The 24,683-nt window shown below is 42.9% G+C and overlaps 1 protein-coding gene across 1 annotated transcript in view; it reads left to right on the top strand.

The window, feature by feature from the left end:
* The window catches only part of Xpo6 (exportin 6), a 96,068-nt gene that overhangs the window by 45,914 nt on the left and 25,471 nt on the right, over positions 1-24,683 (top strand). The window contains exons 8-14 of the mRNA XM_013011576.1: positions 2,652-2,778; positions 4,316-4,425; positions 10,763-10,871; positions 11,743-11,835; positions 13,985-14,054; positions 18,295-18,454; positions 20,556-20,648. Of these exons, the coding sequence (XP_012867030.1) occupies positions 2,652-2,778; positions 4,316-4,425; positions 10,763-10,871; positions 11,743-11,835; positions 13,985-14,054; positions 18,295-18,454; positions 20,556-20,648 (762 nt within the window). The remainder of the gene's footprint in view (positions 1-2,651; positions 2,779-4,315; positions 4,426-10,762; positions 10,872-11,742; positions 11,836-13,984; positions 14,055-18,294; positions 18,455-20,555; positions 20,649-24,683) is intronic.

Here is a 24,683-nt window from a genome sequence, read left to right as displayed (position 1 = left end):
AGTTGCACTGTGGCTCAAGTGGTAGATTGCTAGCCTGGAATGAAAAAGCTCAGTGATAGTGCACAGGTACTGAATTCAAGCTCCAGGACTGCCACAAAAAAAAAAACAAAAACAAACCTATTGATCTTAATACCTTTTTTCCCCCTCCCAATATTTGGTCTAATCTTAATCTAAGATCGAATCCTTATTGAAACAAATTAACTTTATTTATTTTTTATTTTTTTGGGTTCAGTCATGGGGCCTGAACTCTGGGCCTGGGCGCTGTCCCTCAGCTCTACAGCCAAGGCTAGCGCTCTACCACTTGAGCCACAGCGCCACTTCTGGCTTTTTCTGCTTATGTGGTGCTGAGGAATCGAACCCAGGGCCTCAAGCATGCAAGGCAAGTGCTGTACCACTGAGCCACCTTCCCAGCCCTTAACTTTATTTTTAAAGAGCTGAATATAAGCCCACAAGTGAATAGAGAGAAGTTGGCTGCCTTTGGGGACAGTATCCAGGAATAATAGGAAGCATTTTGTTTTTTGGGCCAGTTTTGTTTCTCTGAGGTATGAATTGTCTTATCCTCCTTTATTATTTTACTCATCTCTGCTTTAAAACGTAGCCTTTCTGCTGGGCTCTCGCCTGTAATCCTAGCAACTCAAGAGGCTGAGATTTGCGGATTATGGTTCAAAGCCTGGGCAGGAAAGACCTTGAGACTCCTTTTTTTTTTTTCCTGTCAATCATGGGAGCTGAACTCTGGGCCTGGGCCCTGTCTCTCAGCTCTTTAGCTCAAGGCTAGCGCTTTACCACTTGAACTACAACACTACTTCCAGCTTTTTTTTCCCTGCTTATGTGGTGCTAAGGAATCAAACTCAGGGCCTCATGCATGGGAGGCAAGCACTCTACCACTGAGCCACCTTCACAGTGACCTTGAGACTCTTATCTCCATAAATCACCAGAAACCGGAAGTGGTGCTGTGGCTGAAGTGGTAGAGCACTAGCCTTGAGCTGAAGAGCTGAGGGAGAGCGCCCAGGCTCAGAGTTTAAGCCCCACGACTGACAAAAACAACAACAAAACAAAGCCTTCTTTGGGGGGGGGGGTCGGTCATGGAGCCTGAACTTTGGGCCTAGAGGCTGTCCCTTAGCTCTTCAGGTCAAGGCAAGTGCTGTACTACTTGGGCCATAGCACCACTTCCAGCTTTTTCTGCTTATGTGGTGCTGAGGAATTGAACTCAGGGCCTCATGCATGCAAAGCAAGCACTCTACCACTGAACCAGCTCCTAAAACATAGACTTTTGCAGTTAGGAGATTCAGAGTTGCTTTTAGACTTTCATTTTCAGCTAAGGCCTAGTATTACTTTACTTTTTTTGGGGGGGGGGTCTGGTCGTGGGGCCTGAACTCTGGGCCTGGGCGCTGTCCCTCAGCTCTTCAGCTCAGGCTAGCACTCTACCACTTGAGCCACAGCACCACTTCCGGCTTTTTTTCTTATGTGGTGCTGAGGAATCGAACCCAGGGCCTCATGCATGCAAGGCAAGCACTCTACCACTGAGCCACCTTCCCAGCTTTTTTTTTTTTTTTAAGTTGGTCATGGGGCTTGAACTCAGGACCCGGGCACTATCCCTGAGCTTTTTTGCTCATGCTAGTGCTGTACCACTTTGAGCCACAGCTCTACTTCTGGTTTTCTGGTGGTTAATTGGACATAAGAGTATCATGGACTTCCCTGCCCTAGCTAGCTTTGAATCATGATACTTAGATCTCAGCCTCCCGAGTAGCTAGAGTTAACAGGCCTGAGCTACCAGCACCTGGCTGTGACTTTACCATTTTGTTGGTGACTGAAGTGTGACTTTTGTAGGTGTGTCTATCTCATTTTCTAATCACCTTTTGGTATTAGGGGCCTAAAATGACAGTTTTGACATGGGTGTGATGATGTGTTGTGTGCTTAGTAGAGAGCCTTCTGTCCGTGGCCCTCACTGTCCTGAGAAATGACGTAGCGAGCAGATGCATGGGGAACACTGGGCTGGGAACGGATGACAGTCTCCTCTGCTACCAGAGTTACAGGGGACCAGTGCATTACCTCTTTGGCTCTCATCTGCCAAATGGGAGCATCAGACTAAATTGTCCCCAAGGCCTATCTAGCTCTGAACTCCCTTGTATTTGAAAATCCCTGTAACATGGGCTAAATGTACTGACTCAGAGCAAGAGAGGGACAAATGAGCCCTAGGGTTTGAGCCTGAGCCTGTACACTTGGATACCAGGCCCTGTAGCACCTTGGTCTTGGTCTGAAGCACGCTGCATTCTAATGTTGGCCTTCCAGCAAAGAAAATCAACTTCGAGATTTGCCACATGAAGTGACGTTGTCCTCTGCCCATCAGCTTCTTACCCTACCCCTTTCACTTTGGGTGGGTTGTACAGTGAATGAGTTAGAAGTAGGTGAGTGAACACTAGTTGGTAACAAGCCTTGGAGGGTGTGTCTGAGGATTAAAGCTGCTTTTCTGCTATGTTGCAGGTGGTAATGGAATGAAGGGTTGCCTGTCCTGTAGGTAATTGTTGTAGGCCTTTATATTTTTAACTGAAAACATACTCATTTTTCTGTACTTCTGCACTGAAAGAAATTTGAATTTCTTCTAAGGAGCTAGCTGTGTTTCTTATATCTTGTTGTTTTCCTATTTCATTTAGCTATATTGAGAAGTTTACTGACTTTCTGCGGCTCTTTGTGAGTGTTCACCTACGGAGAATCGAGTCTTATTCCCAATTCCCTGTGCTGGAGTTTCTGACGCTGCTCTTTAAGTACACATTTCATCAGGTAAAACACCAGAGCCTTCTCTCTCCTCCCCACACCTGCTCCTGGTCTTAAACATGGGTTCAGTGGGCAATTATGTAAAACCAAAGGAATAGCTAGAATTTGAGTGGATGTTTTAGAGATTGGGAGCTACATGTGTGTGTGTGTAGGAGAGTATGGTGCTTGATTAGACATGAAATAGAACCTCAAAGCCCTTAAGAAAAATTAACTACAACAGTCTGGGCTCTAGGACCCTGCAGAGACTTGTTCTTCTCTTCTCTTTTATTTATTTATTTTATTTTAAAATTTTTATTTATTTTTTTATTGTGAAAATATCGTACAGAGGGGTTACAATTACATGGGCAAGATAACGAGTACATTTCTTTTTTTGGGGGGGGGGTCCGGTTGTGGGGCCTGAACTCTGGACCTGGGCGCTGTCCCTCAGCTCTTCAGCTCAAGGCTAGCATTCTACCACTTAAGCCACAGCGCCACTTCTGGCTTTTTTCTTTTTTCTTATGTGGTGCTAGGGGAATCGAACCCAGGGCCTCATGCATGCAAGGCAAGCACTCTACCACTGAGCCACCTTCCCAGCCCCATAACGAGTACATTTCTTATCAAGCATTGTTGCCTCTTCCTTTGTTTCCCCTTCCCATCCCTTCTCATTCTCCTCCCATCTCTCCCCCCTCCCCCCAAAAGTTGTAAAGTTTGTTTTTCGACTTAACGACTTGTACATCTCATTGTTGCACTGGGTCCACCTTATCCCTATTTAAACGATTTGTTGTTTTTTTTTCCTTCCCCTCCACAAATTATACCAACATCAGATACAGTGAAAGCAGGCGTTATACCGTGGGGGAGGGACATACAAAGCAACAAAGAAATCATCTTACAAATATGTTAGAAACAATTGCGTGAAAGAAAAAAAAAACATTTGAATGTTGTTCTGCTCTTCTAACTAATCATTTATCCCCGTCAGTTCCTGCTTTGAGATTGCTGTTAACCTGCTTGACAGCCCCTTTTTGCACAGTGCCCTGCAAGGTGATTGACAGCTTTTTTTTTTTTCCTCAGTCTATATTAGAAGACCATGGCTCTTACTTCCCTTACATCCTTTGAAGCCACTCTGATTTATTTTTGGTTTTGTAATGGTTTGTAGTGGAAAGAGCATGGGAGGAGGAGGGTAAAGGAACTTACTTCTGTCTGTGACTGAATGTCGTATCTCTAGACAGTGATTTCTTTCTCTCCAAAGTAGATTTGAATTGAAGGAGCCTTTTTCCACACAGTCTCAGGTGTTAAGATAGGTTTTTATTGTAACCAGTTTGCCCTGCCGTGCCTTTTGTCTTTGCCCTGTCTTGCCTTATCTCCTGATGTATTTGTTGTTAGGTTCCACAGGGTCCGATGGTAAAGACTGAAAGTGCCCAGTGGTGATCACCAAGGAAGCAGGGAACTCTAGGCGTATAGTTCTGCCATTCTGGTGGAAGTAATCACTTGTGTGTGTGTGTTTCTGAGCAATAGTTGGATTAAGTGATTTCATTAAATGGATTTTTTTTTTTTTTTGGTACCATAGCCTACTCATGAAGGTTACTTTTCTTGTTTGGACATCTGGACACTGTTTTTGGACTATCTGACAAGTAAAATTAAAAGTCGTCTTGGAGACAAGGAAGCAGTTCTTAACAGGTAAATGTCAGAAACACTGATAAATGGAAGTAGTCATTTTTGCCAGTTATTCCTGGGGCTGAGGGGCAGCTGCATAGCTGCTCAGGGAAACAAATGAGTTGTTTAGGCAGTAAAGCCACTGAAAATTTCATTTTTCTTTTAATATCTGGGGTTCTTCAAATTCTTACCTGATTAAAAAATATATAGTTGTTAAAATGTATATGATACATAAATCATTATTTAAATTGTATATATGTACCTTAGGTATGAGAATGCTTTTTTTTGTGTGTGTGTTTTAAAAGACTCTCATTGTAGACATACAAGTAAGTATTTGTTAAATGAATTGAATTACACATGTGATTTGCTTTCAGTAACTAACTGGGAGTAAGAAGGAAGTAGTTTGGTATATAAAAGAGATGGTTGCTCACATGTTGATAATTAATGTTGAAGTTAGTTGGTAGGGATTAGGGTTTATTATGTTCTTATTCCTATTTGTATATGTTAAACATATATATATATTTGTCATGAAAAAGGATATGTATCTATTTTTAAAACTAGGAAAGTGGATGGAAGAACTTAAGATAAATTATCCATTATTCTATATTTAGAGATAATTGCTTTTTTTTTTTTTTTTGCCAGTCCTGGAACTTGAACTCAGGGCCTGGGTGCTGTCCTAGAGCACTTTTTTTGGGGTGAGGTGGGGTGAGGGCCGGTCCTGGGGCTTGAACTTAGAGGCCTAGGCACTGTCACTGAGCTTTTTTTGCTCAAGGCTAGCATTCTACCACTTGAGCCATAGGGCCCTTCCAGCTTTTTTCTGTTTATGTGGTATTGAGGAATTGAACCCAGAGCTTCATGCATGCATGCTACCACTAAGCCACATTTCCCCTGGAGCTCTTTATTTTTTTGCTCAAGACTAGCCTACTACCAATTGAGCCATAGCTCTACTTCCAGCATTTTTAGTGGTTAATTGGAAATAAGAGTCTCATGGACGTTTCTGCCGGGACTGACTTTGAACCATGATTCTCAGATCTCAGCCTCCTGAGTAGCTAGATTATAGGTGTGAGCCACTGATACTTGGATAGACAATTACTTTTATATTTATTACTTTACCTTTTCAAAACATACTGTAGGAGAGGTTTGTTTTCTTCCCTGTTTCCCAAGTCAGATTTTCTTGCTATACAGGAAGCAGAAATCACTCTTGTACAGTGTTAGTGCTGCTGGGTGGGAGAGCTGGGAAGCTGGGGATTCATCATGCTAGGAAAGAATGGAAATGTACCATTCTCAGATTGTGGCTCCATTTCAAGCTCAAAGGAGGCAAGAGTTCTGTTATATAAGTAGTAATAGAATAGTTTCCTAGTACATTAAATCAGAGTTTTCTATTTCTTGTGTAGACACAGTTTACGGTAGTTACAAGTGATCCAGCACCAAGTACTTCATACACTTATTAGGAAGCATCTTAGGGAGTACTCAGTTTGGTTGTAACTCTTGGATTCTTGCACTCTTCGGATGAGGAGGTTACTGCTCGTGAAAACTGTCCAGTGGATGAAGGAGGTTGTACAGTGTGGACACCAAGACTGGGCATGAGATAATCCTAGATTTGATCTCTGGCTTTATAGTTTCTACTTGGATGTACTTGGGTAAATTACTTAGCTTATATAGGCTTGTTTCCTCATTTGTAAAATAGAAATCATGATAGCAGGGCTGGGAAGGTGGCTCAGTGGTAAGTGCTTGCCTCGCATGCATGAGGCCCTGGGTTCAATTCCTCAGCACCACATAAACAGAAAAAGCTGGAAGTGGCGCTGTGGCTCCAGTGGTAGAGTGCTGGCCTTGAGCTGAAGAGCTGAGGGACAGCGCCCAGGCCCAGAGTTCAGGCCCACAACCTGCAAAAAAAAAACAAGTCATGATAGCAGTTTTTTTAGACTGTAAGTAAACTAATGTATTTAGAATGTTTGACACATTGTAAATGGTCAAAAAATGACACCAGAAAATGGTGATTGTGTTAGTCAGTCTTCTATCACTGTGAAAAAGTACTCAGAAAAACACCTTAAATTAGGAAAAAGGTTTTCTTAGCTTATGGTTTCAGAGGTTTCAGTCTATGGTCACTTGGTTATGTTGCTTTTGTCTGTGGTGAGGCTGAGCATCATAGTGGGGTGCAAGTGGTAGAGCACTACTGATCACCTGATTGTGAATTGGGGGGGGGAAGGAAGGAAAGAACTAGAGATAAGATCTACAAGCCTACTTCCTCCTGCCAGGCCCCACCTCCTAATAACCCCTTTAGCTTTGAACACAGCAATGGCTTATTCCACTGCTCAGGTAGTGCCTTTGCGATTCAGTTGCCTCTGAACAAGGCTAGGCTTCACCAAGCATCAAGCCTCCTTATGTGTCTTTGAAGGACCCTTTGTAGCCAAACTTGAGCAGTGGTGGAGTTAGTGACATACTTTTCCCCCAAATGGGCCAAATGGGGAGGGAGTAAGAGGAAAACTCCACCTGGAAAGAGGTTGGGCTGTTTCTGTAAAAACCCTTTTACACTGGTATGGTTTTATGAGTTGTTAAAATTCTAAATAGAATATTGGCATTCCAAGTTTAAGCATTTGTTCTTCTGTTTGCAAGCACTATTTTTGTGATTGTAGAACAGCTTCTAAATTGCAGTGGTATCAGGCCACATGTTATTGGACACAGCAGTAGATACTGGTTTTTAGTGAAGTGGCAACTTGAAGTATTGGTGCTTTTTATTATATCTCTCAGGCTTTTTGAGAGAATAAACTGAAAAAGTGATTAATACGAAAATGTGTTCTAAAGTATAGTCCAAATGGGAGGTGTGAAGGGTGGGTTCCAGTAAGAAAGTACACACTAGCAGGTGACTAGTATTAAACATGCATGTTATTACTAATCTGTGAAGGTTATTGTATGAACTGATGGAGCATTTTCTTTCCTGATAACAGTGCTTCTTTTGGTCAGGTTTTGTGCAGCTACATTTCCTCCTGTAAGACAGTTAGGACTCAGGGAGTCACTTATATCTAGTATGATGTCCAAGTTTATTACAGTATTGCAATGTGTGTATTATATATTTAAATGGTCACAATGGTAGTGATGACAGTAGCAACAGAAATGGGGAAATATCACTATTACTTGACTGCGCTACCCCCCTGGATAGACCAGTGTCTTTCATCTGATTTGCCTGTGTGGCATCTGATACTACAGTCATCCCTGGTTCTGGCTGGCCATTTCAAACAGTAGTAAGTTTTCTCATATTTCATGATTTATACTCTAGCATTTTATGATTTATTTTATTTTTTTGCCATTCTAGAGGTAGAACAGGGCCTTGGATGTGCTATGCAAGCACTACTACTGAGGCATATCCGAGCAAATTACTTTTTACATACAAGCAAAAAACAAAAGCAAAACAAAAGAACAAAATCTCTCAAAGTCAGTGTTTGGTATGTGCTGTTAAGTAGCAACTGTGGCTGCAGTCTGTCCCACAGGCGCCCCCTAGTGGTATAAGTCAGCAGACTACAAAGAGGAGTGGCTACAGGCGAACTTTGGTTTTTGCAGTCCCTCACGCATTTACACTGTGTATGTTTAAGAAGCTTTTATGTTCAAGTTTTAACAGTTTGGCAATCATTGCTCCATAAGAGTCCCTGTATTAGAGGCATGCTGTTTTTGTAGGAGCAGCTGATATTATTGGCTACTGGTGATTACCATGTTTATTTTAACTGAGAGCTCCTAACTGATCAGAAGCTTTTCAACAGATGGAACTATATGCCCTTGCTTTTGTAATCACATTTGTGGCTTGAGCCAGAATTTCAGAAGCTACTGATCTTTCAGGAAGTAGTCAAGTGTTTACTTGGTATCTTCAATTGGAAACATGAATGTGGTTAAGTCTCAGCAGCAGCACTCATTTCCTGTCACTGTGGTTAAAAGGTTTTGCATTATTCCTCACCAACTAAGTGCCAGGCATTGTGGGTGGGATACAAAAAATTTTTTTATTACCCCCCACACACAAAATTTTTGAAGCATAAATGTACACAGATTTATTTTTGGTCCTAGGAACTTAGAAATTCAGAGTGTACATGTTCCTTCCTAAGTGAGAGTACGTGAGAGTTTCTTGATCAGAGCTAGTGAGGCTGGCCAGTGTTAATGGGATAAGTGTTCTGTAACTTGCCTTGCTGACAAAGCTGCTGATTGGGTCAGTTATCCTGATTGCAGTTGAGATGGTTATCAGGAAAGGTGGGAAAGGTACAGAATCCTTTTCCTCATTTGCACTTGGAGTTTGCCTTTCTCACCGTTATTGAGAAAATAGAGTTGGTACTTGTGTAGAGCGGCTGAGAATAGGCACACATTAAATGAATATTAACTGTTACTCACTCTTTTCATGCTCGTCAGTGTGAAGTCACCTGTGTAGGAACTTATTTGTACAGGAAGATGAGGCAATGTGAGTGGTGAAGCAACCCATTGAGTCAGACCCTGCAAACCTCCTTGTCACATCAATACTGGCAAGTGCTAGCCACAGACCAACAAAGGGATCCTAGGTAACATGAGATTAGACTGTAAACAAATGTGAGTGGACATGAGAAAATTGCTGCATGAGAGGAAGAAGTGCTGTTGTTACAATCGACGTTCGATGTAGTTAATAAAATGTGTTAATTAGGTTTAGATCAGAAGTCCAGTAGCCTTCTAGCTCCTACTAGAAGAACTTTATGCCTCAGTTTGCACATAAGAGTTAGAGAATGACATTTTAGTTATCTTATGAGTTGACAAAGCTATTTTAGTTATCTAATCATAACTTTATTTTTTGCATGCTTGCACATTTCTTATTTGTTTGCTTATATTTATTGGCCTCTATCATGTAGTTGCTTTAACGTGGATCATTTGATCTATTTTTGAACTTTTTGAGTTCAGTAGTTTTCTTCCGTTGTGTATAAATACTACTCCTAATCCAGTCAAAACCTCGATTTGGCTTTTCTCACCAGACTTTTAGATACTGCCTTAAATTTGCCTTAAAATACTTTCTAATTTCTCTTGAAATCTCCTTACTGTTTTATTTCCAAACATACGGGATTTTTGTAACTTTTACTGTTTTCTAGTTAATTTGATTATGATCTGTTACATAACTTGTATGATTTCAGGGACTTACTTAGAATCACACACTAGTGGCATATGTCAGGGAGGCAGAGGTAGGGTAGAGTTTAAGGTTAAGGCCAGTCTTGTTAAAGATAACAGTGAGACCCAGTCTCAAAACCAAGATTAAAACAAATGACTGAGGGCGTGGCTCAAGCATAGAACACTTGCCTAGGACACACAGGTCCTGGGTTCAGTTTTGAGCACTGTAAAGATGAAAAAGAGATCAGGGAAAGAAAAGAAAAATACTTTGCATGCAAAAAGTTTAACCAAGAGAGGTGGGGACAAGTAATACTAAAACCAAACTAGACTTTTTTTTTGGGGGGGGGTGTCCAGTTGTGGGGCCTGAACTCTGGGTTTGGGCGTTGTCCCTCAGCTCTTCAGCTCAAGGCTAGCACTCTACCACTTGAGCCACAGCACCACTTCCAGCTTTTTTTTTCTTTTTGTTTATGTAGTGCTGAGGAATTGAACCCAGGGCCTCATGTATGCAAAGCAAGCTCTCTACCACTGAGCCACCTTCCCAGCCCCTGCCAAACTAGACTTTTAAGACAAAAATTCTACCAGAGGGGAAAAAAGGCCATTCTTCCTTATTTATTTTTTGCGGAGGTTTTAACTCAGGGCCTGGGCACTAGCTCTAAGCTCAAGTCTGGTGTACTCCCACTTTAAGCCACAGCTCCACTTCAGGTTTCTGGTGTTTAATTGGAGTCTCATGGGCTTTCCAAATGGTCTGGCTGGCTTCGAACCACAATCCCCAGATTTCAGCTTCCTGAGTAGCTAGGATTATAAGCATGGGCCGCCAGTGCCCAGCAAGGCTATTCTTATAAAAGTAAAATGTCAGTGCATCGGGGCTGGGAAGGGGCTCAGTGGTAGAGTGTTTGCCTCACATGCATGAGGCCCTGGGTTTGATTCCTCAGCACCACATAAGCAGAAAAAGCTGGAAGTGACACTGTGTCTCAGGTGGAAGAGCACTAGCCTTGAGCTGAAGAACTGAGGGACAGTGCCCAGGCCCAGAGTTCAGGCCCCACAACTGACCTCCCTCCACCCCCCCCCCCAAAAAAAAGTGCATCAAGAAAACCATTTGGTCCCCAGAACAGTTAATTAAAAAATACTGCTGTTTCTGCTTCACTTGCATGCACCCTTGCCAGCCCTTGGACTCTAGCTGTTGAGGCATTGTCCATGGCACTGTTCCCTTCTATGCTAAATAAAAGCCTCCTTACACTGATGTCTCTGCTCCACACAGGTACGAAGATGCCCTGATCCTCTTGCTCACAGAAGTGTTGAATCGTATCCAATTCAGATACAACCAGGCCCAGCTTGAGGAGTTGGATGATGAGACTCTGGATGATGATGTAAGTGACAATACCCCCAACTGACCCTTAATCAGTGTTCCCTTTTGATAGCAACCAGACTCTGTGCTCTGGAAACTAAGTCAGAGTTGTTTTCAAATTGAGTTGTATACTTGACATTCTTATCTCCTACTGCTCTCCTTTGTCTCACTGATGGTAAAAAAAAAAATGTTCAGTCGGCATTTATACCTATGTGTACAGTGAAGGAGGTGGTTTAGTGAGAACTTGGTGTCCTGCCTTGAATATCTGCCTCCATTCTTTACCTGAGCATCAAAGAATACCTGGCTGGGTACTGATGAAAATTAGAGATATTTAAATGATAAGACTAAAATTAAAATAGAATAAAATAGAAAAAACTAGAATGGAAGGAATTCTGTTTTGGAACAGCCTGTTAAAACAGGTTTTAGCTTTGGCAATCTAGGATGGAGGCCACAGAATTCAAATTGCTGAAAGGCCTCCAAGGAAGGTTGTCACTTGCCTGTGGACAACACCATAAGGGCCCTGATTTAGTAAGGTATGTATACATAGACTTATCCTTGGATGTTGTGGAAAGGGGGGAGTGATCCTGATGGGTGGGACAAAGTAAAGGTTTCCAAACCTTTCACAGGGGACTCATTTTTCTCTGTACTGTTATGCCTGCAGGAGAAAAAGTGGGTTCTTCTGTATAGATTATGGCTTTCTGAGGAAATAGCTTGTTATGAAATCAATTTGTTGGGTTAAAGAATAATTCTAGCCTGGCTTTTTAAAGTGTCAAATAACCTAGTTCTATCATTCTCTATTTCGTCAAAATTTTGTGTCTGAGACCAGACATGAGATAGAGAGAGAGTGGCAAGGAAGAGGACAGGATTCAGTTGATGCCTTTGTTTCCCCACAGCAGCAGACAGAGTGGCAGCGGTACTTACGCCAGAGCCTGGAGGTGGTGGCCAAGGTGATGGAGCTTCTTCCCACGCACGCCTTCTCAACTCTGGTAACTCATCATTTGAAGGGGAAGGAAGAATCTGATTGGTTCCCTGTCTGTGTAGCATGTATGGCATATACTTCTTTGTCTCGCCCTCCCTTGCTATGTGCATCTGTATATAACTTAGCCCTCTCCTGTGCGGGAGATGGACTCTAGAGCCTCATGGAATGCTACGCAAATAAATGCCTCACCACTCAGCTACACTTCTGAACAGCAAAGACCTCTACTTTTTTTTTTTTTTTTTTTTACATTCAGATTTTAATAAGAAATCCCAATAGTCATATATTCTGTGTATTTTATACTAACTTGGCTTGATTTGTTAATATTGCCAATTCCCACAAAAAAATGCAAGAATGTAAGCCACCTCTAAGTTTCATCATAGGATAGTAATCATGAGAACAGGCTTACTTCACCAAGAACCCTGAGAAAATAACCATTTAGATATAATTACATTTCACCAAAGACATAACAAGAGATTTGGAAGGGGAGGATATGAGAAGGCTAGTTCTAATCGGGAGCACTGAGGACTTGCCACAAAGAAAACTTGTGTTCACCAAGGACTGAGAATGTCCTTGTTTTTTTTTTTTTATGATTTTTTTTTTTATTGTAAAGATACTATACAGAGGGTTACAGTTACATGAGTGGACCTCTACTTTTTTGATGTTAACATTTTTTTTGCAAACTTTTAGAAGCTCAGTCTAATCTTGAAGATAATACTTACTTTATAAATGCCTTGATGCCTTCTATCAGTAGAGTGAAGGTGGCCAGACAACACAGCTGTGAAGCTGGCCTCTGTCCCACTCCCTGGGGCACATTGCTAGTCCTCTGCCTGTGTTTTTGTGCTGTGCTCTTCAGTCATAATGTTGATTTCATTAAATGAATATTTATTTATTTATTTATTGTTGATCATGGAGCTTGAACTCAGGGCCTGGGTGCTGTTCCTTAGCTCTTTAGCTCAAGGCGAGTGCTCTAGCACTTTCAGCCACAGCTCCACTTGTGTGTCTGAGACCAAAAGCAAAGAGAGAATGGCAAGGAAGAGGACAAGATTCAGTTGGTGCCCTTGTTTCTCCATAGCAGCAGACAGAATGGCAGCAGTACTTACACCAGAGCCTGGAGGTGGTGGCCAGGGTGATAGAGCTCAGACACAAAGCCAGCTTGGGCTGGCTTTGAACCCAGATCCTCAGATCTCAGCCTCCTGAAGTAGTTAGGATTACAGCCGTGAGCCACCAGCACCCAGTTAAACTAGTATTTATAATAGTGGTTATTTCATTGAATTCATATCTTCCTCTAAGGAAAGATAACTTACTGGAGTTAGCTTTTGTATATACGACCCAGGGGCATGGTGTTCTATGGAAAGTGCTGCTTGGCCTTGCAGCCCGCTTCTCTTAGGCACATATAAAAGACACACATATGTCTTATTTTCATTTGTGATGTTTGTGGCAGCTTCAGAAAGAGCCAGCTCTAGTTATGAAGTCTTGGTTGCTGTGTGAACAGTGAAAACTGACTTTCAAATCATATAGCCTATCTTTTTACCTTGCTATGCACATTAACAAGGCATAATTTAATATTGTTTTCAAGGGCAATATTGTTTCTCTTTGTGCTTGAGGCCAAATGCAGCCCCATCTTAGCTCTCAAAGGTTAGGTCATTTGGGGGCTGATGTCTCTTGCTAGGAATGTGATAGTCATATCCCAGCATCCTTTGCCATGCTCAAAAAAAATTCATACTATGGGGCTGGGAATGTGGCTCAGTGGTAGAGTGGTAGAGTGCTTGCCTAGCATGCATGAAGTTGCCCTGGGTTCAATTCCTCAGTAACACATCAACAGAAAAAGCCAGAAGTGGCATTATGGCTCTTTTATACAGTGCTAGCCTTGAGCAAAAGAAGCTCAGGGACAGTGCCCAGATCCTGAATTCAAGTGCCAGAACTGGACCCCCCCCCCTGCAAATCATACTATTATGTATATTACATAATAGTTTCAACTATAAAAATGGGGTAGATGGTGGATAGCAAAAGGAGCCTCCTCTTCCTAGCTGTATATAAAGGTTCTTAGAGAAAAATTCTGGATTTTGACCTGCTCTCCATAGGTACTTGATGTTTTAATGTTAAAAACTCGTTGTTAAAACTTGCATTTATGATTAAAAAAATCTTTCTGTTTTCAGTTCCCAGTTCTTCAGGACAACTTAGAAGTGTATTTGGGATTACAGCAGTTTGTAGTTACTTCAGGGTCAGGTAAATTGGTTTTTATTTTCAAATTTAACCTAATATTAAAAAAAAAATGGACCAATAGCATAATCTGCTCTCTGTAGCTCCTCTTCCTCACAATTCTCACTTCTAAACAGAAGTTTAAACCTTCCTGATGCAGAGAAGCTGTAGGGGCTGACACTGATTTTCAAAGAAAAGTTTGGAAAGAAGCTAATTGGGGCAAAGAAGTAGTACTTACTAAAACCCCAGAATATTCTATGTTCTTTGAAATAGAGCTACTGAAAAGGAAAAGGCCTTGCACTTTCCTGCCATGAGCTCTTTGTCTGGTTTGTAAAATTACAATAGAGGAGCTGCTCTGAGCAGGCAGGCATGCTCACAGTGCAGCACCCTGCTTGGATGGTTCAACCCCCTACCTGGATGGTTTCCCCCTCCCTGTGGAGGAGAGCTGCAGAGCTTTTGGGCTGTGCTTTACAGACCGCCCTGATGATAATACTGAAAATAGCCTCCATTTATAGAGTACTCATCATATGTCAGGCATTGTGTTCCCCTATGGTTGCATTCTCTCCACTGGCCTGTAACGTATAAGCACTGCTACTCATACTCCAGTTTTATAGAAGAGGACACTGACGTTCCAAGACCCACTGTCACATGGCTGGTTAATGCTAGTCTCAGGATGGGAGTGGTGAAAAGCTGACATAACTGACATTTCTGCTAGGTGAAAACACCGGCAACTTGAGCCTCAGGTGTCCTTCCTGCCTGCCGTCTTCCTTCTGCAAATTCACTTGCTGCTCCTTGTGCCATTGCCTTGCAGGAGGTATACTGGTCCTGACCTCCAGCCCTTCTGTTGTCTCAGTGGCGGGCACCGAGCTGCTCAGAGGACAGCTTCCTCCTGGCTGTCATTCCCAGCAGTGCTTCCACTGGTCCTCTCCCTGTTCTTTCTGAGGCTGCCCTTCCTGGTGGCCCCAGAGGGCTCGTTTCCATGTCTGTTAGCTTTGAAAACAACACAGTAAGCCCCAGGAGGCTGATGGGGCTTGGCAGATACTGGTCCTGGCTTTCAGTGGCTTACACAAACTTTAAAAAGGCATTTTTTCAAAACAAACATGGCTGTAATATGCCTGTCATCACTAATGAAAAATCATTTGAATGTACAAATGCTAAACATTCCAGAATCCATCATGGGGAATAATTATGCACAGGTGATCTCTCCCTCAGAGCCATTAACCCAAATTAGAATCTCCTCCAGACCCAAAGACCATTATGTGAATATGTATGTTTGTAGGTTTCTTTTGAAACAAGATGGCCTCAGACCATTACAAATTACAGACGTACAATACTATACCTTTCCCATTATTCTCCCTCCCTCCCTCCTTCCCTCCTTCCCTCCGTCATTTTGCCACCCAAGCCTAGGCATCCAGCTCAGCCTCTTCCTGGTTATTTTGGAGACTGAATCTAGTAAACTTTGCTATCTACGCTGGCCTTGTCATGATCCTCCTGGGTAGCTAGGATTATAAGTATGAGCCTACACCATTATTCTTGATCTATAACAAATATCAACTATGTTAATGTCCCCACCCACAATTGACCCTAGATTGCCTATTCATCTTTATGGTGAGTCTGTCTAGGTAAAATCTGCGGTGGGTATTTTTTAATCCTTTTTAGACTATTGATAACTCAGAGCTTCACATTCTAGAAAGAGAATACATTTCCACTAAATTAAATATCACATACCTGTCCTCATTGAAGCCCATTTACTGGCAGTTTCACAGACGATTTGGCTCTTCCAGAGCATTTATAAATCTTTTCCAGCACTGATCTGTGGTGCATATCGCATGGCAAAACCTCTCAGGCCAGTGAAATGCTTATTTCCTGCTTTAAAATGAACTTTCTTCTCCATGACAAAGCATTCTCTCATGCCGTAGTGGCTCAGAAGCCAAGTTTCCAGTGCAGAAAGCTATTAAAAAAAATTGAAATTGCTGAGTACAGTTTGTTCCCTGGTTCCCATGGCCATTTGCCCCTCCAAATAACTTCCCTGCTATATTGGTCTGCCTTTCTGCCTCTCAATAGAAAACATGTTATCTTTTCTCTTCACAGCTTGTGGCCTCTCTCCTTTCATTTGCATTGACTTAAGCCCAGCCTCTACTTTTTTTTTGTTTTTAAACCCTGCTTTTAGTGCTGGGGGTTGAACCCAAGGCCTCACATATGCACTCTGTTGAGCTGTATCTCTGGCTCTTCAGCCTGTAATTCTAGTGTCTCATCTGACACATGTGACAGTGGGAGTCAAGGCACCTTTGCTGCTGCTATGATCATTGGAGACCATTGGGTGTGCCAGTGACACCTGTAGGACTGTTCTTCAGCTCAGAGCCCGCCTTTCCCTGCTTTGCTAGTACATTCATATTTGGAAGAGTGGGTGTACTTACTGTTACCATGCCAACCCCGATCTTGTCTCCAAGTCCTCAGCAAAGACCAAGGCAAGCACATCTGTATGGCATGGCAGTTTCCTGACGGTTGTTGTGTGGCACTTGTGCTCCTTGCAGGCCATCCTTGACTCTCACTATCTGTCTGCAGTGGATTAGGAAACTCTTTGGTGGTGTATCCATTTTATGTGTGGCTGTGCCACTCATCATGGATAGCTTCCTTCAGCTCGAAGTAACTTCTTTTTTTTGTGGGCGGGGGGAGGGGGGTCCGGTCGTGGGGCCTGAACTCTGGGCCTGGGCGCTGTCCCTCAGCTCTTCAGCTCAAGGCTAGTGCTCTACCACTTGAGCCACAGTGCTACTTCAGGCTTTTTTCTTTTTGCTTATGTGGTGCTGATGAATCGAACCAAGGGCCTCATGCATACAAGTCAAGCGCTCTACCACCACTGAGCCACCTTCCCAGCCCCTCGAAGTAACTTCTTTATAACTATTTTGCTTAGCCATGCAAGCTTTCTTGTTTGCATGACAAGGCATTGTTTTCTCTACAATATATAAACATTCATTCCTTGCGCTGCTTGGGGTTATGACTTGTTTGTTCTCTTGGAGTGGAATACTTTAAGCACTAATTTTCATGCTTTCACCCTCCCTCATGACCCTCAAACAAGAAAATTAAATGATGCTTTCCATTAAGATGCCCCTCCCTGGGCAGCGATTTGCAGAGGAGCTGTTCTTTGGATGTAGCTTAGAACACGTTTAGGCTACTTCAGGATGACTTAGAGGATACTTGAAAAGTCTTCCTCTAAACTTACATATAGCATGATCTCACTTAAGATTCTACTTTATCGATGTTCTGTGCTTTGGGGGGAAATGTAAGCCTTAGCCAGAATGGAAAAAAGTGCAAGTCAGTATGAACAGCTCTTCACTCCCCCTCCACACCCACTATAGTTGGTACCTTGAATAATTTTGTGGCAGGACAGATAGGTTTTTAGACTGGAGGCAGATAGCATTTTGGATACGTCTAGCCTCTATTGTCTGTCTGCCTTTCAGACAGAACAGGAAAGAACCACCTGCCCTTTTGATCAACACAATGCTTCCTTCCATGACATATATATGTTGAGGTGAACTGTAAGGACTTTCCGTTTTGTGCAGTAGTCAGTGGTCAGCAAAATTTCACATGCTTCAGCCTAGTAGTTTCAAATGCATAGCATTTCCAGTCTACTTTCTATTCTAGGCACTATGCTTTGCCAGATGAATCAGGGCAAGTTTAGAGGGGAGGGATTGGGATGGCAAGGATTCTCAGGAGAGTAAAAGGGATTAGAGGGGGCCTAGAACCGTACTTTTTTTTTTTTTTATTGCATTCCAATTTTGCCACGAGAACAGTGAATTGCATGGCAGCACAGCCCTGTCATTTAGCAAGGCAAGCCTCTCAACCCTTGGGGGTTTATCCTGAAACCGTGGTGGGCACAGGCAGCAGGTTTGGCATATTGCTTAGAGTAGCACCTCTGCCCTGGAAATAGGACCATGTCGGGCACATTACTGATGAGGCCTCCCTGAGTGTGTTTTCTTGTATACACAGTTTTGCTGGTATCAATACCTTACCATCTTTAGAGGCATCAGGATGGAATTCTTCTGTGTTAGTGTATCCTAGGCCCTCTGTTCCTTCCCTTCCACTCCGTCCCACCTGTGGCAACACATGTGGATAGACTTTTAGGTGGAAGCTGTGCCCAATGTTCCTGCGTGGTCCTGGGAAGCAATCTGTAGGTGGCTAGGTTTGGTGAATTGGTTTTGTCCCCAGCAGCCGATCTGAAGGAACCACAGTCTGTAATGACTGAAGTGACTGGTATGTTATGTTCCAGGACACAGGCTGAACATCACTGCGGAAAACGACTGCCGGCGCCTGCACTGCTCCCTGCGAGACTTGAGCTCTCTGCTGCAGGCTGTGGGCCGCCTGGCCGAGTACTTCATTGGGGACGTGTTTGCTGCTCGCTTTAATGATGCCCTCACTGTCGTAGAGAGGTAGGTGGGCTGCCCTCTTCAGAACTTACCTCCCCTTCTGTGCGGGACAGCTGTTGTCTGTACATTCCTGTCTCTGGCACCAGCTCTGAGAGGGGCTTCACTGTTAGCTTTTCTGAACTTCACTTGTTTCATATGGAAAATGAAGGGGAACCATTTATCATGAGAGTTAAATAAGGTGCTTAGTATAAGCCAACCATGTAACAGAGCAGTGGACACATCTGTTACCTCACTGATGATCTTGTGTAGAGATATAAAAATGGTGTTGGATTGGAACGAGCCAGTTGGAGTCAGTGTCCAGTCCTTCCTTACATGATTTAACAGCATGAAGAAAACAAGTAGGCAGCTCGCTGCCAAAGTTGAAAGTTGTCTGTGGTCTGTCCAGTGCCTTAGGGGCCTGGCCTGAGAGTGAGTCCAGCCTGGCTCCTTTCATACCCGCTCTTTTTTGGATCTTTGCATGAAATGTGGCTGCATTTGACAGGGGAAGGTTTTCCTTTGCACAGTCCTTCCCCACACTTGCACTCTAAAAGTCACAGGTAAACCATAAGAGATTCAAACCATTTCAAGGGTTGATTAGATCAAAGCTGGCTATGTGTGAGTCCAGCCTGAAGACCTAGAGGCCTTAAGCTTTCAAGGGTGTAAATAGGCTCCTTGCTGGGTCACATGCATGCACTGAGTCCCAGTAGCTGACTTCTGTCCACACCCAGTTTTTCTTTAACTGTTATTTCTTAGCTTAAAATTTTTAAACCCTTGAAAGATTAAAAATTTAAGTTCCTTGAAAGCCAGGTTATATTAACAGTAAAAGCACTATACAATATTGGGAATTCTTTTGCGGGGTGGGGGTGTGTGTGCGTGGTCCTGGGGCTTGAATTTTGGGCCCAAATGCTGTCCCTGAGCCTCTTTGTGCTCAAGGCTAGCCATATTACCACTTCTTGGTTTTTTTCTGAGTAGTTTGTTGGAGATAAGAGTCTCATGGGCTTTTCTGCCTGGGCTGGCTTTGAACTGCAAACCTCAAATCTCAACCTCCTGACTAGCTAGGATTATAGGTGTGAGCCACTGGTGCCTCGCCAATAGTGGGAAATTTTTTAAAGTGGGTTTGTATGTTTTATTTAATTTTATTGTGTGTAGAGAAACAGTATTGCCATTGTACTTTTGAGTCAGTTGTGGCTTAGAGGTAGTTAGTATACCTTGTCCATTTTACATGATTTATGAGAGAGAGAGAGAGCCCATGGAATTTAACTGCTATGCTCTTGCCAAACAACAGCATGTCTAATTCCAGTTTGTCTGTCTTCATTTGCACTAATTTTTAGCTGGGATAGGATATGGAACCCATGGATTAGATGTCCATTGTTTTAGTTTACTCGAGCATTACTGACATGTCTGTCAGTCATTATAACTGGGGTGAGAGTGTATCAGAGATCCCTTGTCATTATCTTATAAGTCTTATGTATGCCTCTCTCCCTGTCAGTGCTGAGCAATGCTTGCTATTTGTGTGCATTTGGATTACAGTGTGAAAAGAAGGCTCTTTCTTATGACCTAACTAGTCAATGTGGTTAATATATATACAAGCATTTGTTAGCCCTTTTGTATTTACAATACCTTGACCATAGTCATTAAATAATCTTCTAAGAATTTTTTAAAATTAAATGTAATATATTCCATTATATCCATTCTATTTTTAAGACTTTTTTTTTTGGCCAGTCCTGGGGCTTGAACTCAGAGCCTGGGCACTGTCTCTGAGCTTTTGCTCAAGGCTAGCACTCTACCACTTGAGCCACAGCACTACTTCTGGCTTTTTCTGTTTATGTGGTACTAAGGAATCGAACCCAGGGCTTCATGCATGCTAGACAAGCACTCTACCACTAAGCCACATTCCCAGCTCTTTTAAGACTTGGTACCATAAATATTTTAGTGAGTGTCTTTGTACAGAAATCTTCATGTCTGTCTCAGATTATTTTCTTTGGGTAAAATTAAAGGTCTAGTGTGGATTCTTTTGTTTTGAAAAAGTCTGCTGTTAGGGCATTTCTTTGCTGGTACCTTGTCAGTTTTGTTCATTTTTGTCCTTATCCTTAAAATCCATTTTTACCTGTTTCTTTGCCAACAGGTTGGTTAAAGTCACTCTATATGGATCTCAGATTAAACTGTACAACATTGAAACAGCTGTGCCATCGGTGTTGAAACCTGACCTCATTGATGTGTGAGTAGATTGGTGTACGTGCTTCCTTAAGAAAGACCACATTCTTGCCTTCAGACAGTTAGATAGAGGAAAGGGGGTAGTGGCTGCCAGGGTTAGGGGTGTGACTCTTAAACTCTAAGTGTAGAATGAAGATTCTAATAAGAATATTCTAGAGAGAGTATTGGCTTGTGTGTCTGAGACAGGGTACTGGAGAGAGTGGAATTTGTTGGATGATGAGCCAGGAGGAGAAGGTGGTTCTGTAGAATAGGCATTGAAAGCAGCGGAACCGCAGGCGAGGAAAGCTTATAGTTAGGGAGGGGAGGCTGCAAGGCCCTCCAGGACTGCTGTGGGGACACCTTCGTAGGTTTTGTTTTGTTTTTGCAAGTCCTGGGGCTTAGACTCAGCCTGAGTGCTGTCCCTGAGCTCCTTTTGTTCAAGGATAACTCTCCACTGCTTGAGCTGCAGCACCACTTCTGGCTTTTTTTCTGAGTAGTATGGACTTTCCTGCCCAGGCTGGCTTCAAACCATGATCCTCAGATCTCAGCCTTCTGAGTAGCTAGGATTACAGGCATGAGCCACCAGTGCCACAGCCCACCTTTGTATCTTTTAATAGATCAATCACTGCAACTGCAAGTGTGTGAATAAAAATACTTTAATACTCACAAGATGCTCAGACACTAGATTGGGTATGGGGAGAATTTTGTGAGGGTTTCTGTCTATTGAGTTGGCAGAAACCTCTGGTGTCCTAATTCAGTCTGACACCACTAGAGGTAGTGGCCCATTCTAGAAGATGAATAAAATGGAGGAGGAGGTTGTGGGAATCCCAACATACTGCTGCTGGCTGTAATCACAGAGCCTGCAGCTGGCATGGGAATGGTAAGAAGAGGACAATCGCAGCGACTGAGCCCTCTGCCTATGGAATCTGATACCACCTCCAGACTACTACTAGTATAAGATAGGATGGCTAGGGCAAGAAGATACTCATAGAGCGGCTTCTGCTGGCCTCCCTGCATGTGTGGTCATCCAGGAGCTTCTGGTTTTTCTGGAAGTACAATTAGCTGATTAAATTACTAGAGAGCCAAAAGGTTCCACTCTGAGCTGGTTCCAAGGTTCCTCTGGTAGCCAGGCTTCCATCCTGTGGCTATGAACTCACGATTAAGGTGTGTTAGGTGTGTTTGAAAGGATGTTCTGTAGGTAACAAGACTACCTTTCACTCTGCTCTAAATCAGTTGGACAAGCCAAGGACAAAAGGCCAAATATTTTAAAACAAAGTATTGCTATAGTCAACTTAGGGCATCATAAGGGGTATAAGAGCTGTGAGCCAGAGCTGTGGACAAAACCAAAACAAATACAGTATCAAAAGCAAGACAAAGAAGGATACAGAGAATGTGTTCCTTCAAAGATTCTGATTTTGGTAAGATGGCAAAAGGCTCAAGATTTTTGCATAATAAATAAGACCCTTGGGTTATTTTGAAGCAAAACGTCTAGGGATTACACTTTGATAAGCCTATAGATAGGGGGAACCACTAGGAAAGTAGCAAAGAGAAGAGATAGAGGGCCTAAGGGCTGAGTCTTATCCCAGAGATTCCCTGCCCTAGGCCTGCTCTGTGCCAAATTCTGTCGACTTCCTGCTTTTGTAAATAAAGTGTCAAAGGACAAAATTACAACTTAAAAGATTTTTGGGGGTGTTGGTAGTGCTGGGGATTGAACCTGGAGCATGCTAGGTAAGTGTTCTACCACTCCTCAATTAATATTGCCAGCCCCCTTTTACTTTTATTTTGGGATGGGGTCTCTCTATGTTGTCCAGGCTGGCCTCAACTCATCATCATCCTGCTTAGCCTCCTGAGCGCTGGGATTACAGATGTGCACCATCATGCCTACACTCAGCAAAAAATCTTAATTGCCTTTATTTTTCAGTTTTAGAATATAATGTTTCAGTGAGCTGGGTAGAGGAGGTTGCTTTTATAGACAGAAAAGGTTTGAAGAAACAAAAGTAAAGAGAGGAAATGGTCCTCTCAAAGTTACTTTCTCTGCAAGTAGGGACAGGGAGATAATACTAGCAAAGAAAGTGATTGCCTTTTTTGTGAAAGGATCAAGGCAGAGGGAACTTCTTTATCTTGGCTTTTTTTTTTTTTTGTCGGTTGTGGGGCCTGAACTCTGGGCCTGGGTGCTGCCCCTCAGCTCTTCAGCTCAAGGCCAGCACTCTACCACTTGAACCTCAGCCCCACTTCCAGCTTTTTCTGCTTATGTGGTACTGAGGAATCGAACCCAGGGCCTCATGCTTGCAAGGCAAACATTCTACCACTGAGCCACCTTCCCAGCCCTGAAAGTACCTGACTGGGGAAATTTTGTTGTTAGCTTTCTAATCCTGAATTCTAGGATCATCAAGTGAGCAGCTTAGTTTCATCTTGGTGACCGTGATTGATACTTGTGTTTGAGTGACTCTACTATGAGTTTTAGCTGGTATTTTGGAGCTCAAGGCAGCAGCTTTGTCCCAAATGGTGGACACCTGTGACTTTTATTTAACTCAAGTTTACTGTCTATGCCATGCCCATTCATTTATGTATCATCTATGGCTGCCTTTGTACTCTGTCAGCAGAGTTGAATAGTTATGACAGGGACAGTACATACACTATGATTTATGATTTGCCTATTCCTGTTATACAGCATTCCTGAGCTGTAAATTAAGTAAATGATGGGAAGACAAACTTCTCTTCATGATCTTACAACTTTTTAAAAAGCTGATTTCTTCTTTAAGAATTAGAGAAAGTTGTGAGGCATCTGTTGAAAAGATGTCAATTTGCTCATGAACATGAGTTGTTCCCTATGACTGCAGGGAGCATATAAGCCCCTCCCAGCCTTCGGAGCCCTAAATGGGCTAGATTGAAGGCCTCTGAATCCAAAGACTTGGAAGTCTGTATTAGTGCTAGTTTGACATAGCTAGTGCCCCAGTATCTGAGAGAATAATTTACAGGAGGAAGATTTTATTTTGTTGATGTTTCAGAGGAATCAGTCCATAGAAAGAAAGCTTAGCCTCCTAAGCTAGGACAGAACACCACAGCAGCTGCAGCCTATATCTGGGGAGAACTGTTCACTCCTGGAAGACAGAAGCAGGGGAGAGGGGAAGGGAGTGGGACCCAGAGTAGTTCCACCAGCTGGAGATAAAATGTTGAATGCACGAGCCTGTGGGGGACATTTTATATTTGAACCATAACAGTGTTCTTTCCCCCTTTGGTTTTGTGTTTAAAACATAAGTAAAAGGTAGAATGATTTATGGATTTGAATACAAAATACAAAATCACTGTCTTTTCCCTATAAATTCCAAACTTTTTTTATTCCTTGTCAATCCTAGAGCTTGAACTTAGGGCCTGCATATGTCCTTGAGCTTTTTTCTCAAGGCTCACTTTCTACCATTTGAGCCACAGCTCTGCTTCTTGTCTTTTTTTTTTTTTTTTGGAAAGTAAGTAATTAGAGAAGAGTCTGCCACTCCTGCCTGGGTTGGCTTTGAACCTTGATAGGATCACAGCTTCCTGAGTTGCTAGGGTTATGAGTATGAGGCCACTGGCTCCTGAATTCATTTCCAGATCCTCCCTCCCTCCCTCCCTCCCTCCCTCCCTCCCTCCCTCCGGCTTAAACTCAGGACTAGGGCACTATCCTTGAGCTTCTTTTACTCAAGGCTAGCACCCTACCATTTGAGCTACAGTGCCACTTCTGGATTTTTCTGTTTATGTGGTACTGAGGAATCGAACCCAGGACTTGATGCATGCCAGGCAAGCACTCTACCACTAAGCCACATTCCCAGCCATCCAGCAGATTCCTTTTTTTTTTTTTTTTTTTGTGGTTGTGGGGCTTGAACTCTGAGCTTGGGCGCTGTCCCTCAGCTCTTCAACTCAAGACCACTTGAGCCACAGCACCACTTCTGGTTTTCTGGTGGTTTATTGGAGATAAGAGTTTCATGGCCTTTCCTGCCAGGGCAGGCTTTGAACTGCAATCCTCAGATCTCAGCCTCCTGAGTAGTTAGGATTACAGGTATGAGCCACTGGTACTTAGTGCCAG

Source organism: Dipodomys ordii, unplaced genomic scaffold, assembly GCF_000151885.1.
Source record: "Dipodomys ordii isolate 6190 unplaced genomic scaffold, Dord_2.0 Scaffold14, whole genome shotgun sequence".
NCBI classification, from domain to species: domain Eukaryota; kingdom Metazoa; phylum Chordata; class Mammalia; order Rodentia; family Heteromyidae; genus Dipodomys; species Dipodomys ordii.
This window is presented reverse-complemented; position numbering and strand designations above follow the sequence as displayed.